At 39.0% G+C, this 19830-nt stretch overlaps 1 protein-coding gene across 2 annotated transcripts; it reads right to left on the bottom strand.

The window, feature by feature from the left end:
• Positions 1–45: 45 nt before the first annotated feature.
• HCFC2 (host cell factor C2) lies at positions 46–19254 on the bottom strand. 2 transcript variants are annotated; one of them, XM_082280527.1, is made up of 16 exons: positions 19088–19254; positions 17094–17242; positions 16551–16711; positions 15277–15485; positions 14707–14791; positions 13579–13682; positions 12804–12992; positions 11541–11726; positions 11027–11130; positions 9855–10011; positions 8672–8872; positions 7399–7469; positions 6041–6178; positions 4541–4726; positions 3831–4116; positions 46–2910 (listed from the first exon to the last, which is right to left on the bottom strand). In XM_082280527.1, the coding sequence occupies exons 1-16, from the start codon at positions 19251–19253 to the stop codon at positions 2885–2887; spliced, it is 2418 nt and encodes an 805-aa protein (XP_082136653.1). In that variant the 5' UTR covers position 19254; the 3' UTR covers positions 46–2884. The 2 variants fall into 2 exon arrangements, with proteins under 2 accessions (XP_082136653.1, XP_082136652.1); XM_082280526.1 differs by lacking the exon at positions 46–2910 and having other exon boundaries at positions 2934–4116.
• Between the last annotated feature and the right edge of the window lie 576 nt (positions 19255–19830).

Below are 19830 nucleotides of genomic sequence, written 5' to 3'. Positions count from 1 at the left end.
TACAAAGAACAAACAATGCTTCAAAATAAGACTAATCAACTTGTATTGTACAAAATGTCAGTTTCCTTGTAGAGGTCATTAAGTAACAGGCTGTAAGACTAAGTTCACGTCAAATTCGCTATCTTGAAATACCAGATAACAACAGTAATACTTATTACATCTTCAGAGTTTATGGCATGATCATGTGCTCTACTCCAAACTACATTCAAAAGATATTGCTATAATTACTTTGAAAACACAAAGTGTAGGTTATTGTTCACTTCATTTCCACTTTCACAAGAACATTCTGAAGATGAAGCTGTAGCAGTGTCTGCCGTAACTGGCACGACTGTCCTATGCTTACACAGTCACAACCTCCCTAAGGAGTTTAGTAAACCTGGACATTTCTACAATATGGATACTGTAATCTGATAGATTTCAGCTTCTGTTACATCTCCTTTAGCAGTATCTAAAATAAATGGATAACATGGAGTCTCAAAGAGCTGGTGTCAACAGTCTTCTAAACTTTAAAATCGAACAATCAATATTTGTCTGATATCTAGTTGATAGGCAAACAGGTGGGATTTAGACATTATAAATACAGTTCTAAAAACAGACCACAAAGTGTATCTTACAGTGTGTACCACAATTTCAGTTTAAAGTAAAACTGTGAGCAACTGAAGAGTTGCATATGATCACTCTTCAACGTCACCCAACTTGGAGAAAAAAGAGAAAGTGACGTCTTATGTCAAGTCAGCTGAAGAAAGCACACTCACAAGGAAATGATACTTTCATTGAAAACACCACAGTTTTACCCTTTGGTAGTCGTGACATACCCACTGAAAAAAGAAATTGTGCAAAGCATGTGAAACCAAGTGCAAAAAAACTCCACCCAGACACACCCAACAGGTTTTATTCTTAAATAACAACTCTACAATCACAGCTATCAACCAACAAAATCAAAGCCACAAGTGTTTTCTCTAAAGGCTTCTTTCACAGTACTAATAAGAAAAACCAAGTTCTATTCTTCTAGTTGACAGTTCATGTGTATGGTACTTTAGTTATCAGACAGTATTGGTAGTGAGATCCTACCTGACAAAATGGACCATTAAAACACAAATATCTTAAAGCCAGTTAACTTCAGGAAAAGTCCTATACATTCATACTATAAACACTGTTTAAAGTGAAACTGGGATATCTGTCATTGTCATAAACACATGATTTTTCTCTGGAGTCAATCCACATGTGTTACTCCTGTGCCACAATTAACACTATTATAGCCATTTATGGTCCCCAGCACTTTCTAGATGCTATTGTAGCATGTGATGCATTGCGATAATTAAGGCTGTATCAGCACTTCGTTATAACCCTGATTCTCAGGGTAGCCAAAACTTGGCTATTAAATCTGCTCTGGGATGCTTGAGCTGCTCTCTAGCATTTTAGTGATACTTCTCCCACCAAACCAGGCACATCATTGATTTTAGTTTCTATATTTACAAACGCTCTTAAGACAAATTTAACTGGAAGAGGCAAGAAATTCTACCTTGATGTATAATCTTTTGGCATTTGGGGCAAAATTAAAGTGCAAAGTATAAACTTCATTGCACAGTAAATAATTTAGATTTTATTTTAAAATAAATCTTATTTAGGTGCCTCAATCTATTCACCTAGTGACCTTGTCCAACTCAGCCATTTTCCTCTACACTTTGGTAAACATAGTTTTATATATAGATACATAAATAGCATTTTAAATGTTTACCTTTATTTCACTACTGTGAACAAATCTTTTCTTTTCGCATAGGAATGGATCCACCTATTCCTAGAAGTAATGCTTGTTGATTTTATCAGCTAGCTAGTTAATGTAAAATGATGCATAGTAAAAGGGAGATACTGAACTTGATTGGTAGAATATATTGGTAAAGCAAACAAGCACTTAAGAAGATTAACTGGAATAAATATGTTGAAAGTTGCCATATAATATGTGCAAAATTGCTTACCATGTATTCTAAACTTTGGTTAAAATTTTCAGATTGAAGTTTTACAGAAACATTATGGAAGCAACACAAGTGATTATTAACACAGGAATGAGGTAAGTTATTATTAGTGCAAAAAGCAAGCATATGCTAAAAGCAAAGCATATGGATTAAAAAAAAAAAGGAGAATGAATCTCATGGAAGTTTTAATACAAGACCAGAAAGGTCTCTTGTAAACATTGGTATTTACAAGTTTAAGATTTGTACAACTACAAAAGAATAATTATAAGTAATAGTAGTGCATTTACAATGAATTTACCTTTTTTTGTAATAAGAGCAATGGATAAGTTTATCTTTTTCCTTTTAAATTTTCAGGGGATATCTTTCAAGATTAAGATATTTGTTACAAATAGTAGAAAAAATCATTTCTTTACAAAAAAAGTATATATTAAAATATTTATACATTTTAAGTTACTATATAATAACTGGAAATTTTTGCCTTGTACTCAGGCACCACAATGAAGAATGTGGTATAAGAAACTGAAACCAAACAGAATTTGCTCATATACCAAATCTTATGAATTATCTATGCAGGATCTGTAGAAATCATGGGGAATCTACCTCAAATACTACTGCTTGTGCCAATTCTTTTATTCATTTTTAATTTGAAACCATATTATTACATTTTAACTATCACTACCAAGAAGAGCTGCTGGATAGAGCGTGATTCTCCACCCCACCACCTCTGATATATTTTCTATATGATACTCATACCTGAGCAAGGCTCTATAATGTTGATGTGTCAAACGTAAAAAAGGTTATATATTTTTAAGGTAAAAACAATGCAAAAATAAAATATTTGTAGCATTTACAAATAGTACAAGAGTTACATTAAACACTACATTCGAAACTTGAGATTTATTAAGTCGTTTCTACTTTGAGCCTGATGTTTTCATGTCTGCAAAAAGAAGGAGACATTGTTAAATGTTTCGTAATTTCACATGGTGTACCACAGTTAAACACTTTCAAACAAATACTGTTTCAGAGTTCTGGGATACAGCTCATGGTCAAAACCCCTGCCAACTAAAGGGTTTAAACAGCATTGGAATAGTGAACATCATAGAAGACAATTTCATTGTTACTCCCCAACTTAGAAAAGCACATACTAAAAACCAAGCAGTGGAGCATTCAACAGGTGGGTCCCAGCCCACCAGCTGAGGTCAGCTACCCCCACACAACAGTTCCCTGCTGCCCAAGGGGTGGGCACTCTGCTCTTCCTACCTTCCTCTGTGCCCACAGGACCTCTTGCTGAGCAAAGCCAGCTCCCAACAAAGCTAGGCCAGAAACAGGAAGGAGTGGGATGAGAAGCTGGCAAAATTTGCTTTGAGACCCTGGATTGGCTTACTTACAAGGTGAGCCAGAACTGACCAGGCTAAAACTAATTGTTATTTTCAGTGAATCCATTCCCATCCCCAAATCACCATGAACCAGTACAAATTCAAGGCCAGGGACAAGAAGACAAAACCTCTTCTGCCTGTGATACAGACTTTAAAGTGTACATACATCACAAAAATGCACCTTACATCACCTGGTGGAATTTTTTTTTCATTTAGGAGGCTGGAAAGACTGAAAAAACCCCTGATGGCACTGTATGTCATGTACATGATGAGCATTATTAGATTACTTCTTATTAGATTAAGAAACTTTTGAGTTGAAGTGAATCCCAGGGAAGTAAGAAGCAACAACTAGAATTGCACAAAACTCCCGTAAGGAACAAAACAACATTTCAAGAAGTTCACATGCAGTGCTGTGTTGGTTCTGGAGTCACAATGCACAGCTCCTGCCCCACTCAAATGCTGTATGTGACAGTGACTTTACCTTGGAGCCACCGAACCTGCGTGGCCGGGCCGTAGCCTCTCTCGTTCTTGGCCGAAATCCTGAACACTATGGCAGGCCGGGAGGTGTAATCCACGTGGGCGTTGGAAAGCTGGGCAGCAGTCACTATACAGGAGGTTTTAAGACCACAGTATATCCTCATAAATACAAGTTGACTTGGATTTTCCTGTAATTGTGTGGAACGGATGGCTAAGTAGGCAGAATATTCTAAAATATTTCCAGAGGGTGAAGCAGGAGGCTCCCAAGAAAGATGAATACAGTCGACACTCTGAAGAAAAAAAGTATGATAGTACGTAGCTAATTATAAATATATAAACAATATTTAAAAACCCCAAATTCTAAAGATTATGTGAAAATTCTAACCTATCATCACCACTCTGGAGATAAGGATGTCTTTCGACATTTTTTTAAGAAGCATGGTAAACCCCTATAGATCTAAGGATGCAAGACTAGAAATCATGGGGAAACCATCAGATGATTGAATGTATATCTGCTAACATGATCCATAAGTCTTAAAATAATTCTTTTTAGCAAATATCTTAAAGAATATCATATCAACCAGAGTTAACCAAGTAAGCACTGGGCACTATTTTATATGACAATTAAAAATAACCCCAACAACAAACCAACTCTAACCAAGAGTTCTGACCAGAATTTTAAACATCAGAACCAGAGTTACCTATATTTCTCACCTTGGTGATTTTGACTGTTGAAGGAGCTCCAGGAAAACCTGGAATGCAAGTCTTGAATTCACTGATTTTACTGAAAGGCCCAACACCACATCCATTAATTGCAGCAACTCTGAACCTGTACACTGTGCCTGGAAACAGATCCTGTTTCTTAAGTAATCTGTAGTCTGGTACATCTGCACCTTCCGTCTGAAAATAAAGCAACATTTGTGTTAATTTTAAACATGTTCTAGACACAATTAGCCTAAAAATGTATAAGGTCATAAAATGAGATTAATCTCAGTTTAATTGAAACTGAAAATCTATTTAATACTGTTGTACTTACATCAAAATTTATGAAAAGGTTTGGACTGAGGCACTCTCTCACCTCAAAACAGCTGATCTAAGATGCAATGTGAGACTACATCTCTAGATCAAAAGATACCCCATTTTTTCAGTCATTTAAATGAAATTGCACCTTGTGGTTACTTTTACTCAGGAAAGTAAAAATAAAGTAGCATTTACAACTACATAAGTTATGATTTAGTTAACATAATCTTCTGTCATAAAAAAAGAGTTTTATTTCAAAACCAGTTATTCCTAAAGTTAGGAGCTGCAGTTCAATGTGCAGGTAACCAAAATGTTTTTAAAGAAAAGCACTGTAAGTTAGTAACAAATAGCTTCCTGGAACATTGTGTGCTACCATACTTCCATGATTAAAGTATGCATTGATGCATCACTGATACTTAGAGTGGAACTATTTTCCTTCTGAATAATGTGTAAGAACCACAATCAATGTAAAGTGTCAAATGCACTGTGCTCTTTAAAACTAAGACATACGATATTTATAGTGAAGCTTTCAAAGAAAGGTTTCTGTTATTTTGTTTCTGTCTCAAGAAGACATGATTTTTGTTTCCAGTTCACTAGGACATCACTAATTTACACTTTTACCATCAAACCTGTTAACACTTTTGCAAGTTTCACACTCATACTCATGTATCAACTTACATGTACAAAACCTTAAGTTAGAAAGATCTAATAAAAAAGATTCTACAGTTCCAGATCTAGTCTTTTTAAACAGTGATGTCTTACTAGTGTCTTTAACAATTTTTATGCAAACATTCTGGGAACAGAGAAGAAACGGAAACATTTCAATGCTGGACTGAAATAACATATTAAGAAATTGTGGGGTTTTCAGTTTTTAAGAATTTTTATTCACTTGAAAGCTTAGTAAATTTAAAATTGTTTCCTAAGGCAAGAAATAAGAAAAGAGTTAGCAATAACAAAATAAGATATTTTGTATTATCATACATTAAGAACAAAAGAAAATTCATCCAGTTTAGGAAATAGTAAAAAGAGATCAGAAAAATACATGTGGAACTACTGGTCATAAAATACAAAACTCCTACAAGCACCAGCATCTGCTGCAGTATCAGAAAATCCCACATTTTGTTGTGAACTGTATAAGCAACAGATTCTGAAACAGGTATGTGCAAGTTACATCAGAGAAGAACCAGCAGATACCTTGCTATTGATGTTCAGTGTTTCCTCTGGCAGCAAGTAGAACTGGCTCACCACAGCACTGTTGTTCTTAAAAATTCCCACATCATACCACCGGCGGTCCCTGGCTTTCACCGGTGCTGGCGGCCTCTGGGGAGCTCTCTAGTATTTGAAGAACATGTCATGTAGATTACCCATACTTCAATGCCATGGAAAAAAACTAAGGCTCTAGTTTATTTAAGAGACAGCCCCCTTTTATACCAGTGTTACTTTCTTATGCTTCAAATGAATATGCATGTGTTATTCAAATACCGTGCAAAACCAACTGGTTCTTATAATTGACTTAGACACAGTCTGTCATTTAAAAAGCAACAGCTGGGATGTCACATCTAATATTCTAAACAGGGAGGGGAAGAAGTTTAAAGCTGTAGAACTAGGTGTCCATAGCAGCATGTAGTTGTGAGTTAATTTCTCTCAGAGGTCAAGAAGTTTCCCAAGGTGGTCCAACATCAGCAGCTCCCCCTGGGGCTCAGCTGTACCTCAGCCCCACACGTGCTCCTTGTCAGGCACTGCGGAACTCGCCTGCAGCTGAGAACAGCCCTCTGCTGTGGCACGGGGCATTGGGATGCAGGGCGTGCAAACTGCTCCTGACTGACCCAGAAACACAGACTGGCTTTCTCGCTGGTCTCCAGGCACCAGGGAGGACACTTGCACAGTCAGGTGCCCAGCACAGACAGGCCAGGATCCTGCTAGCATGGAAATGGGGCAGGAGCTGCAACTGCTCTTGGCAAAAGCACCCCAACCCTTTAGTTGCAGCTGCTTCTCCCCATCCTCAGTTCCTCGCTTTTGGTGGCAACAGTGGCACCTTGGGTTTGTGTATTAAGTTGTAAGCAGGTGAAATAGGAAGCATTTACTTTTTCAGGCAGTATTTACAGCTTGCATAGTCAGTCCCCATCTCCTCTAGGGAAAAACATCAAGATGTCAGTTAAGTTACGTTTCAAAACTATAGAATCAGCAGCTAACACTAGTCTGATCTAATACATACTTCATTTTAAATTCAGTTGTGCATACAGAAACACTTTTTACATTTGCACATCATGCAGCAGACCATTCCACTGTGCCAGTTGATAAAAATGATTCAACAGCTGAAACACGTACTTGGATCTCCTCCCAACTACACAACTGCTCCTCAGAGCCACATCAAACCCACACAATGCAATTAGTTTTACAACAGAAATGTTTACCCCTGAATTATTCACTTCAAGCTCAAAATAAACATTGCTTTTCTTTCAGAAATACAATTAAAGGAGAACAGAAGAGCCCTTACAACTAATCAACAGAACAACAGGTAAAGCAATTTGATAATACTTTTTCAGACTTACAGAGGAGTGTGAATCATTTGTCTGTCCAGTATTGACCCTTGCTGAAGGCATGACGTAAGCAGTTTCGGCAGCTAAAAGCAAAAAGTTAAATTTAAAAAACTCAATCAGTAGAAAAATTTTAACACAAAACCCACAGAGTATGAAAGTTGACCTTAATAGCCATTTGCAAGCATTTGTTGCACAAGAACATCTCAGACCTCTTTTGCATGCAGTTCTATTTATAACACAAACTAATTTTAGCTTCTGTCATATTCACAGAACAATTCTGGGAGTCTGGCATTGGAGGCTGCTACAGATAATACAAACAGAAGGCAGGACTCAGAAAATCCTAAAAAGTGACAGGATTATGAAATCAATAAAAAATATTTGCAAACAAATAATCTAAACACCAGATTGAGGCACATACTGGGGACATTGTATGAATAGTCTAAGTGTGAAATCTTAATTTGATGGCATTGTTTCTGACATCAATACAGTCTGAATTTTGAACATAAGCAGTTAACCTATAAACAATCCTAACAACTGGGAACAGAGCATTAATTAAATTTAAAATGGAATCTTAAAAGAAAAAAAAAGATTAAGCACATAAGTAACACAAGGAAGTATTAGTATTCTATGCTTGTGGTCCTGGGTTTTGCTTTTAAAATATAATAGTGCTTGGTAAAAATTATACTATGCACACAACATCAACATCAGAATACAGTTCTTTAGTTAACACTTAAAACAACAACAAGCACAGCCTGTTGATATTTGTCAAAAACAAGACTTGAAAAACTACCCATTTATTTTCTGCACTGCTGCTTATTTTGGATATTTCCAGCAGACTGTGAAGAGGCCAGCACAACTGACTAGCAGTGAGCTGGCCACATTAACTGGCCATATTCATTACAGAGGTCAGTTGCTTAAAATCAAAATCATCTGAGGTTACTATTTTAGTCTTTTGCTGACAAAACAGACAATCACTGAATGAAAGCAAATGTGCAACGGGCACCAAAACTGGCTGCCACAGATATTTAGAAAATGGACCTCTGCATAAATGAAGATTTTTCACTTACAGGAAACGTGATTTACAAATGCATAGAAGGAATATCCTGATTTTAAAAGATGTATAAATGCTAGCAGAGGTCATCCAGGCTGCACAAGGTCTTCAATGCACAAAGCCCTATCTATATCCCAGGTACTACTCAAGACGGGAATCCCACCACACTAGAGGAACTCTGATGGCCTTAGAAATATATGGCTCAAAATACAGTATGTGAAACACATTTCAAACCTTCAGATTTTGAATTGAATGTTGTTAGTGAAGTTTCATCTTTAACAACTGCCCCATTTGTACTTGATGATTCAGTTTTAACAGCCTGCTGGGTTACCATAGTTTGTGTGCTGGAGACAGTACTGGATACAGAAGCATCAGGATTTACAGTTTGTTTGTCCAAGTCATGTAATTCACCTACATTTGCTGATGTCTGAGCACCTTAAAGAAAAAGAAAATATTAGCCAGAATTCAATATTGATAACACAACACATCTCAACTTGATCTAATGGATTTAGTTTCATTTAAGTTTAGCTCAGAATTAGGTTAGAACAGGTCTGATTATATTGATTGCTAATGCCTACTTTAGGTATATAACTGAACAGAAGTTTGTCTACACAGTCATAAACAGATGTATGTAAACAATTATTTTAGGCTTGCTGTTCTTTATGTATTTGGTCACCAAAAAAAACTAATTTGGGAAAAAAACTGCACTAAAATAAAGCATCCACATAAATCAGTATCACAGATTAGTAACAATCAATATAAGATTAACCCCTGTAGAAGTCCGTTTCTCATTTAGCAATAAGAATCAAAATTTCCACATCTAATTAAATTACACTGTGAAGAAAATAAAAATCCAACTACCTGTAAAATACATTGAAGTAAAATATAAACAGATAAGGTGATTAAGTCTGGATTCACTACACTGAACCTAAGGCATTTCAGTGAAATGCATAAAACAGAGCCTTGTCATCTTTTATTTCCTCTACAGTCAGAGAGAAACATGCTTCTCTCTACGTTGCCTGAGATTTTACATCAGCCAATAGCTTTTCACTGCTAACAGACAGACACATTGTCAGTTTGGAATTACTATCACCGTAATGTTGTAAAATGTTATCTGTCCCTTTTTATTTGATGCTAAAAATGACTATTTATGTTTAAAGAGACATGTTTGCCATCATAATAATGAATATATTGAGAATTTCATGTGCCTTGCAACACTTCAAACAAGTTAAGATTTCAATTTTCTTCATATATTCTAAAAATACATTCAGTAATAACTAACACAAGTTGAGTTTTTTAAACTACAAAGGACTCTTAAATAATTTTAAATTACAAGACAGAAACAATCTTATTTTATGTTTTTGAGATGAACTTTAACTCTCACTTTTTAATTACTTTTTTTCTATAGTCATCTTACTTGAAGTACAAACAGGCAAAAGAGAAGGGGCATTTGATTCTTTGAATCCTGTAGCATCTGCGTGGTTTTTCATAGTCTCCTGTGTAACCTTGTTTTCAGGTGCTGCAACCTTTTCTTTTCCTTCTACTTTTGAATTGGATGAAAGGGAAACTTGGACCTAACCAAAACAACACATTTGTTAAACTGCAAAGTTCAGAAATTTCAATTGCAAGCATGGCATGAAAATGCTTGCTCATAAACAACAATACAAATTCCTCCAAGAATTCCCCCTAGTACTTTAAATTAGACCAAGAAGTCAACCTCTCAACCCACCTTACCTTAGCCATTACAGAACAGAGACTCAAAAACTGAGTTGACTTGGAATTGTCCCTGACACACACTAAATTTTATCTGAGAGTAAGCTCATGTTCTATTGTCATTACATGGAAGTTCATTGCTGTGTACATTTAGTCTACTGAGGGGACTTTAACAGATGAGGAAAATCCCAATTACAGAGGCTTTCAACATTTGCTTTCCTGACATGTACTTGAGATATTTCTACTCTTAGTGAAATTTATAGTATTTCTACATGTGTTTTCCCCAGGAATACATAATGGATCCCATACAGATCTAAGACTTCACACAACTAAGAAAAGGTCCAAAGTTCTAAAAATGGGATCCTTTAGCCAGAGTTTGTCCTCATTCTTTCTGTTAAATTGGCAAAATAGCGGAACATGTACACACACAGACCACAACCAGACAGATAATAATTGGATTTAACCTGCTGTAGGAACTTACAACTAAGCAGACTAGCATAAAACTAAACTAGACCAATGAAGAAGGAATATGCCTTATTCCTTTTGCTTCCCACATTAATGTCACCAACATTTTCAGGAAGAATAATATTCCTACTGGTGTCAGGCTCCCAGTTAGCATTGTGGAAGACAATACACTTGCAATTCCTTTCTTCATTAACAAGAAAAGGACTTGAAAGACTGTCTCTCAATCCTAAAAGCAAAAAGTATGTAAGAAAACAGACAACTACTTCAGCAGGTGTCTTTTTGTTTTATTTGGGTTTTTTTTTCTAAGATCTAAAAATTATGCAGGGAGTTTTAAAACTGAGGAAGTGTTCTGGCAGTTCACTACCTTCCCATACTGTTTTGACACTTGAGCATTTTTCAGTTTACACTTACGTTATTAGGAATGAGATTATTTGTTTGGCTGGGATGATCCACCTTCATTTCTGGATAAGGGACACTAGGCAATGATTGCGGACTTTGATGTAGAGAACAGCCACCTTGCATGCAAACAAAAGCAAATTCCCATCAGTTATGTAAAACTTCATATTATGATGGTTGGAACCTATTTCAGTAAGGAAGAGGGAAGCCAAAGTTGCCTGAAGGAAAACGTTGTTGTAAGCCTGAAATGAAACAGTCAGATAAAATCCCTTCCTCACTGCTTCCTTCTCCAGATTGTGGCCAGCATTCTACAAATACCTTCATAACTCAGACAGCTGGCCAAAACCAACAGAAACAAGTGAAGGGGGAATTTTCAATAATTATGATGCAGGCATTTGGGGAATAACCAAAGAAACAGGGTCTCTCTCTCACAGAATGGTTCTTTACAAAGCAAACTCATATTTATTTCTTATGCCACCCTCCAGTCTGCCTGCGCACAAACATTAGTGTAACGTGATCTGACTGCTACCTTGTGAACTCAGCACAGATGTCTCAGGAACGCCAGTACCAGGAATTCCAGCCACCGGGGGCACTGGTGAGTCAGCATGTAATTGAAGAAGATAACCTTCAACTGTAGGGACTTCATCCCACTTCAATTGAAAAGAGTTGGTTGTAGCTCTAATCAGTTGTACCTGTGACGGTGCCAGAGGTCTCTCTACAAGAAACCAATAAAACACAGACAGCATGTTAGAAATTGCCCTCCCTTACCAGTTTATTAAATATCTGCATATTGCAAGCAAAATCTTTTTTCACTGATGTACAATATATACCAGATTCAACAAGAAACCACTGTCAAAGGTGGCAAGTCAAGTCAGAGAATCACAAAGTGTCTTTTTAAAGTGTTCAAAAATGCTCCAGTTTTGATGCTTTGTTTTTAATGGTTCTTCTGCTGCCATCATCGAAGGGATTACAGAGACAGGACTTGTGCTTTCCTAAAATGCTGCAGGTAGCTCTTTGGCTCCTAAAGCTTTACATATTCCTCTAATTCACAAATTATTCCTCTTCCTTTTTCCTTGCTCTGTGTAGCTGAAGTGAGCTTCCCCTCTAACAACTTCTATACAGGCTGAAGCCTAGACATGATTAATGCCAATGGCTTGCTCCTCTCACATGCCTCTATGCCTGACTAGGCTGCAATCTTCAGCAGCTGCTACTCTTTCATTTTCTGATTTTCTGAGGGAAAAATGAAATGGGAGAAAAAGAGTTCTAGTCTAGTTCTCTCTCTCCCAACACCATCTCAGTGTCCTGCCATCTATGCAGCTACCAATGAGTGATTAGTGCTCCAGAATTCCCCTCACTGCCAGGAACAATTTGGGCCCTTCTTAGATTGAAGAATATCTTTTTGCAGTCCAAGAGATGAGGAAGCATCAGCAGCAATGATCCCAAGAGAAGAAGGGATTTGGTGAAAAAAGTACGTAGTAGCAGAAAAGATCACTAAAAAGAGAGACCAGGAACCCTGAGTTTAGGCAAAACAGCCTTTAGCATCTTGTGTCAACTATGGCATGCAGTGCAGAATCCAGCACAAAGTTCTTTCAGCGGCTTTAAACAAGCCTTTCTCATTTTTTCATTTTAAGTAATAACCTTTAAACAACCAGCAGTGAAGCACGATGTTAAAATAATCTTTAAAATGTAAATAATCTTGGAGTTTGCTACAGCTTTAATGTTCTGATCATCAATCATGCGAGCTTTCCATATGTTAATAAAATACACAATGTATTATTTATTTCTGACTCACCAGTATCAAGGTACCAAAGATCTTTGCAGCAAACTTGATTGTTCCAAGCTTTTCTGTAACCATCTCTACCACTCCAGATATACAGACGAGTGCCAACAGCTACAGCACAGTGTCCTGCTCTTGGCCCTGGTAACAAGTTACTTTTGTCCTCCTGGCAATCTGAGATCAGACCTATCCATTCTGTGGTATCTAGTAAATGAAACTCACAGCATTTAGTTTCTAGATGTTTTCCAAAACAAGAAATAAAGATGTTAACACACTTAACTGCTCAGAAAAAAATGAAAATAAATCACCTCTGTTTTTATAGACAACTGCATTTAAAACTGAAATATTACAAAGAGAAGGTCACTTTCCAATAAGTGTGCAAGATAAAATCAATTAATACAGGCTGATTTTCTGACCTCTGGTTATCTCTCTCAGGCAAATAGATCAGAAGTTGAGGATTCAGGGATAGTACTATCATGCTTAGAAAAACCTCATTTCAGAATCTGTCTCTTGTGTTCTTCTACAAATGAAGAAGGAGCATTTACATTATTTAGTATTAAAGTTGTATTAACAAATATTTGCAGAAGCAAATCTGCTGAATCTTCAAAGAAAAATAATAATTAAAATATTACTTTTCAAGTAAGATGCAAAAAACTGGCAACTTCTTCAGTCAGCCACGATTACAGCTATGTATCCTAAACTTTTCTCAAGGTCTTCAAAACAGTTACTCTACTCTGTTAAGAAAATGTTAATTCAAAATGCCCACTCCCAGAAAGACAGAAACACTGACCCAAATTAAGGTAAGAAAATGAACCGGTGCATTTCCATTCACCATCAGAAGCAGAAATTTCACCTCCTGCTGACTGTGGAACCCATCCACCAAAAACATACATTCTGAAATACAGGAAAAGAGGGAAGAGGGGAAAAGAAAAGAAAAGCCAGTTAATATCCAGATCTGCTGCATGTGCTCTCTCAAACTAGGACAAAACAGAAAATTTCCAGTGTTTTACAGTTTTGGTTCACAGCAAATTTTATTTGTATCTATCCTCTTTAGGAAGTACTGTTGCAAGTATCTACCTTCTAAAATTTTTGAGTAAATTAACTGATTGAAAAACCCAACCACACAAAAAAATCCTGGAAGCTCCTCAAGCAACTTCCTAGAAATAGAAGTGAATACTGTAACATTTAACAAAACACCAAATTGCTAATGCTCTCCGAAAATCACACACATACAACAGAATTTCTACAATCCTTTACTGCAGACCCCTCAATAAGTCATGCTAAAATGACTGGCATCTAACTCAGATATCAAAATTCAAAAATATAATGCAGGCTACAAACTACTAACATTTTAAGTAAATAATGAAAAGCTAAGCTGTTGCATCAGAAGATATTAAGCTTTCATATTTCTTTACCCCCTTGCCTCTTTCTCCTCACACCAGCTTGTAAATTGATAAAAAATGGACTGAAACCCATGTTTAAAAATCCATTTTATCAATACTACCTGCCAAAACAAACCACACTGGCAAGAAGCAGAGTAATGAGGAGCAGACTACAGAAAAAGCAGGGAATAGTTTGGCCTGGAACTAGTTTTAGTCTTTGAGCAGTTTCTTTGCATATCTACCTCATCTGTGTCACACACAGAGGCACTCAAGCTCACTCCTGACAGAGCTTAGGCCCAGCTGAGGCTGCCCCAGAATGCACAAAGAAGCCCAGAAAGCTGCTGGTGGGTTGGGCAGATTGTCCTGCTGCATGGAAACACTGGCAGTTTGATACCCTTAAGTTAACAGTGGTACTGAAACAGCAGCAGAAAACTATTCTACAGGGCTGATGTTTATACTGAGCAGTAGTGGATAAGCATCATCATTCTCCTACTAGGTGTACCTTTCTAGAGTTGAGCTTTTAACAACAGACATACTTGTTTCCTATTACATTGGCCGTATGGAGACTGCGAGGAAGTGGTACTGTCCCTTTGGTTTCTGGTCTTGACCAGGTCATGGTTTCTAAAAGAAAGAGAACAAAATCCTCAATAAAAAAAAAATCTTGTTACTACATATTTCAATACCTGGATTTTAGGAGGGAACATACCTCTAATATTCAGCAAAACAAAATGCCACCTTCTTAAGATGGCTACTTTAAGAAAAAAGGTGCAATAACAAGCACTTGGAACTTCTTTTAAAAAAACACAGGAAATACTGAGAAACTAACTGTTTATCAAAAACATATATTATGGTTTCACTATGGTTATTCAACTTTGTTCCTTTAGAGTGCTTTAAAGACTATGATAACCATCTCACAGTGTACCTGAATCAGGGAGGATAATATATGCAAACAATGCTGTATCTATTTAATTCCAAATATTACAAAAGGCTAACACTCTGGTGTAAGTCTCAATAATATCTGCACCACAGCATGCCATTAACCATTCTATATTGCAATTTTTCCCCTCAGCCAGCAAGCACTGGCTTTTGCTGGCAAACCAACTCACCTATGTCAAGTTCCCAGAGATCATTAAGCCGACAGCCACACATCCCTCCAAAAATATACATCTTTGGGCTTCCCACATCTTTTCTGCAGTACACAATGGCTGTGTGAGATTCTCGGGGAGATGGCAAGATTCCTTTGGTCACAGGAATGCTCCAGCCAACCACGCCAGACCCATGTTGCAGCTCCAGTTCATAGAAATCATTTAAATATCTAGGGTATTATTGTTAAAGTATGAAAAACTCACTTATAAGCATGATGACAAGTGCGCTTTAAACCCTGACCATTTCCAAGTATTACAGACTTCTGTCTTGGGAGGGTGTAGAGTTTTAAACTCTCAAAACATTTGATGCATTGTGGACAGTACCAAATCTGGATTTAAAATGGATTTAAAACAAAAAAAATTAACAGTTATAACTTGTTGCCTCTAAGAAAACACACTCTCTTATTTGCTACACTTTATTACATGAAAGAAACATTGAACACTGGAAAACAACATTCCTTGCAAAAATTGCTACATATGGACACACTTGCAACAAACTGCAAAGTTGTGAGAAATACATGATGACAAGAGATACTAGAGATTGATTTCTGCAACTCTAAGGCAACAAAGGTGAGAAGAAGCTGTTTGTTTTCTTGTGTCTTCAGGCTGGCCAACAGACAATTACCCATTTGTTGCTGAATCTATCAGCAAGTTATTTTTAGATAATGGTCTTTGAATCTTGGCATTCACACCAGATACCTCTTGTTTACTGAGCTTGAAATTGCCAGTTTATAGCTCAGTGGATATAAGTGCTCTGAACTGCAGGTGAATGTGGATATAAAACTTCAGCATTATAGCACAGTTTGCTGACAATAAAGGCAACTTCAGCTGTTACTGTGAAAAATTTCCAGATGAATTCATAACTGTTTTTCACAGCAATATAGAAGAAACATCCATCATGAATTCCCTGATGACTCACGAGACTTTGCTGATTGAGGTAATTCTAACAAACAAGCCATTCTTAAAAACATCACCCAAAATACTAGGAAAAATACCAAAGCCTACTCAGGTTTCCCTACAGAAGTGTCAGAGCTGTCAGTCAGTGAGTGTTTCATATTGTGAGATTAGCAGAAGGAATACTTAAGCTTCTTCGCATGTAACCCCTTCACTGCACAAATAATCCAACTTAGAGTGCTTGGTATGCAGGACAGCCTGCCTAGAATGTTCCTTTTCAAAGCTGTCATATCTAGTAATTTGTTTTTAAAGCCATTAAATTCAAAGACAAATCAGCATACCTGGGAACGTTATTATTTGAATCTTCACTTTCATTTGCCAGGCCACCAAATAAATAGCACTTGTTACCATATAAAGAAAAGCTGTGGCCAAGCCGAGGACAGGGTGGTGATCCATTTGAAGGAGCTTGAGGTTTTACTTTTTTCCAGAGCCATCGACTTGCCTTGAAGACAAGAAAAACATATTCAGAAATAATTTCATTTATAGTCAGCCATAACAAATAGAATTAATATAATATTAACACTTGTATATTTTCTGAATTATTTTTAAGGGAATGCTGGGCTTTTTTTAGGACATACATTAAAAGAGACATGTAAGAGCTAATCTTAATAAAACATTAAATATTTTATACTTTATAGATGGAAGCCTCTATTTCAAAGTTATTTAGAATAAACTTTAGATTCTGAAGAGGGAAAAAAAATCTTTCTGAAGAAGAGCAAAGCCCATCTAACTTTCCTGTGCAGTTGGTTAAATAAAACGTGTTTGTTCATAAACAGATAAATAAACTAGTTCTGAAAATCAAAACATTTTCATACATTTCCTACCTGCAATTCATATAAATCATTGCTATATCTTCCATATTCAACCATTCCTCCAAAAACTAGTATTCTGGTACCATCACAAACAAATCCGTGTGCTGCACAGCCTGGAGGAATATCTCCCCTTACAGCAGGAAGGAACCACTGATTTGTAACTACAGTAGGAAAAAAAAAAAAAAAAAAAAAACAAAACCAAAAACCAGAAAAAAAGGATAAGAAAAAATATTTTGAACACTGAAATATGTACTTTTAAACACCTCTGCTTTCTAAAGAATTACCTTTTATTTGCAGATAACTGTGAATGGGCTACTTGCTTCACACTAAGTTTTAAACAAATTCTTATTCTTTTTAATAAAAAGAAAAGCAAACGCCTCTATCAAACCAATGTTACTCAGTATATGCATGAGCCCATGAGGTCACTGTAACTAAGTCAGTCATGAAGGGTAACCCAGCAATTTAATAGACCTGCCAAGAATAGAGGCTAATGGGGAACACAAGTGCAATTCCACACAAAAGAGATAACCACGCTAACTCAGAGGGAGCTAGCCCTAGAAACAGAATTATTAAAGCCACAGCAGCATGGCACTGTGCCTGGACTTAATAGCCCTATTCAAAATCTAATTACACTGTTCTAGGACCCATTTTAATATCCACAGTGCGCCGCGCTGATACGCGGGAGAGGAGAGGCAGACAGTCAAGAAAAAGCAACCGTTTGATCCAGCAGCAGCATATTGGTGTTTAAAGTGTTCTGGAATTTAAGCATTACAGGGGACAATGTCTTCTTTTTCCTACACTGTTTTGTGAGCATGAAGAGGAGAAGTATGAAATTAGAAGCTTCCAGTGAACGTTGCGGTAGGGGATTAAGATGCTCTCACTGTGTGCCAGCTCCTCGAAAATCATCACATGCATAGCAAGGGCCATGGATGACATCGCACTCTCGGGCAGCTCAGGTCATAACCCTGCATCTTAAACCCCAGAGAAAAGAAAGGTCAGTTTGGGCCAAACACTCGTCCAGAAACTGGAACAACTGAGTCATGATCCTTTCTGTCACTGCTGCAAAAGCAAAATACCTTAAGCAGAAAGTCTGGGCAGAAAAAACCCAAAAAGTCATGATCAGATTCACTCAAAAGGCACCCATCAGAACCTCTGTTCTCATAGGAGTTTTCTTTGGATTACTTCTCACAACAGAAAGGTTAAGTGTTTTTTTTTCCTCCTCCCCTCAGAAAATGTGATTTAAGCACAGTAGATTTTGAAGCTATCAGAGAAAATTCTGCCTGGAAAAACCTCAAACAGCCAACACTGGCTGACTGAGAAGCACAGATCAGTCACTTAACTCTCCCGTCTCGGCCCAAACCCTGAAATTACATGCAAGTTTTCCAGCCTCATTCAGCGTTCCGTACAGTAACTATTTAGGCGTCTAATCTTTCACAAATAATATCGGTCTCGGGCAGCTTCCTGTTTGGAAAGGCTCCCGATGCCAACATGTTCACTTTTCCAAACAACATTCCCATTCCAGTGCGTCCAGCTCTCGTGAGCCGCCGCCACCAGAGGGAAGGAGGGGGATCCGGACACTCGTGGGGACTAATCCCGCCGGCCGCCATTCAGCCGCGACCTGCCAGGGGAGAGAGGCTCCGCACCCCTGCGCGAGAGCCGGGGAAAGCAGAACAGACCGAGACGCACCGGGAGATTCTCCCGGTCGCTCTTCCCCAGGGAGGACCACTAACCCCGCAGCACCGGCCAGGGCGCAGCACCACCCCAGGGAAGACCCCTGGCCCAGGCGTATTTCCCGCCCCGCCATTTCGGCTCCAGGCAGCTCCTCAGCCTGCCGGCCGCCCCCTCAGCCGAGCCTCCCGCGGGCAGTGCCGGGGGAGGGCGGGAGGCCCGGGGGGGATCCCCGGCGCCGTGCGGAGCCCGGTGCCACCGGCGGTCGCAGACGGGACAGCCCCGCCGCTGTCCCCCCCCGCCCCGCCCGCCCCGCGGCGCGGCCCCGCCCCGCGCACCCGTGTTGTAGACGTGCAGCTCGTCGGCGATGCCCTCGTTGCCGCCGCCGAAGATGATGAGCAGCTCTCGGATGGCGACCGCACGGTGCCCGTGGCGGGAGCGCGGCACCGGCCCCGTGAAGGAGGACACCCGCCTCCAGCTCAGCCCGGCGGCGGCCGCCGCCATCTCAGCGCCGCTCCCACAACGCACCGCGCGGCCGGGGCAGCCCGCCGGGGAAGGGGGAGCGCTGACGTGAGGGCGGCGGGTCCGTGTCCCGCCCCGCGGCCGCCTCCGCCGCAGCCCCGGCTCGGCACGGCCCCCTCCGCGCCCGCGGAGCCCCCGGGCTCGGCCGTGCTCCGACGGCAGCCCCTGTGGAGGGGCTTCCCGCCTGCAGCGCACCCCGCCCGAGGGGTGCTCCCTCAGCTTGGGGCACCCGCTCTCCCTCCGAGCCCTCAGAAACGTGTAGCACATTATGGGTTTTTTTTTTTTAACTGGCTAGTGGTAGGCGAGGCAATGCTGCTGCCTGCGAGGTGTGCAGCGAGAAAGAAATGAGTTGCTGTTTAAACACCGAAGGTTGAGATTAGCAACCGAGGTTTCGGTTCTACAGCTAGCAGCGGGTGATGTGAGAGAATTCGAAGGTCTCGTTGTGCAGGAGAGAAGCTGCTTTTTCCTGTGTGAGAGGGGTGTTGTGTGAGAATATAGAAACGTGGGACGCTGAGAGGAATCCAAAGAGGGTGTATCTGGTGCTAAAAGCCTCTTGTCA

This window comes from Coloeus monedula (genome assembly GCF_965178545.1).
Source record: "Coloeus monedula genome assembly, chromosome: 4".
Classification (NCBI taxonomy): Eukaryota; Metazoa; Chordata; class Aves; order Passeriformes; family Corvidae; genus Coloeus; species Coloeus monedula.
The sequence above is the reverse complement of the archived record's forward strand: the minus strand, read 5'-3'. Positions and strand labels throughout refer to the sequence as shown.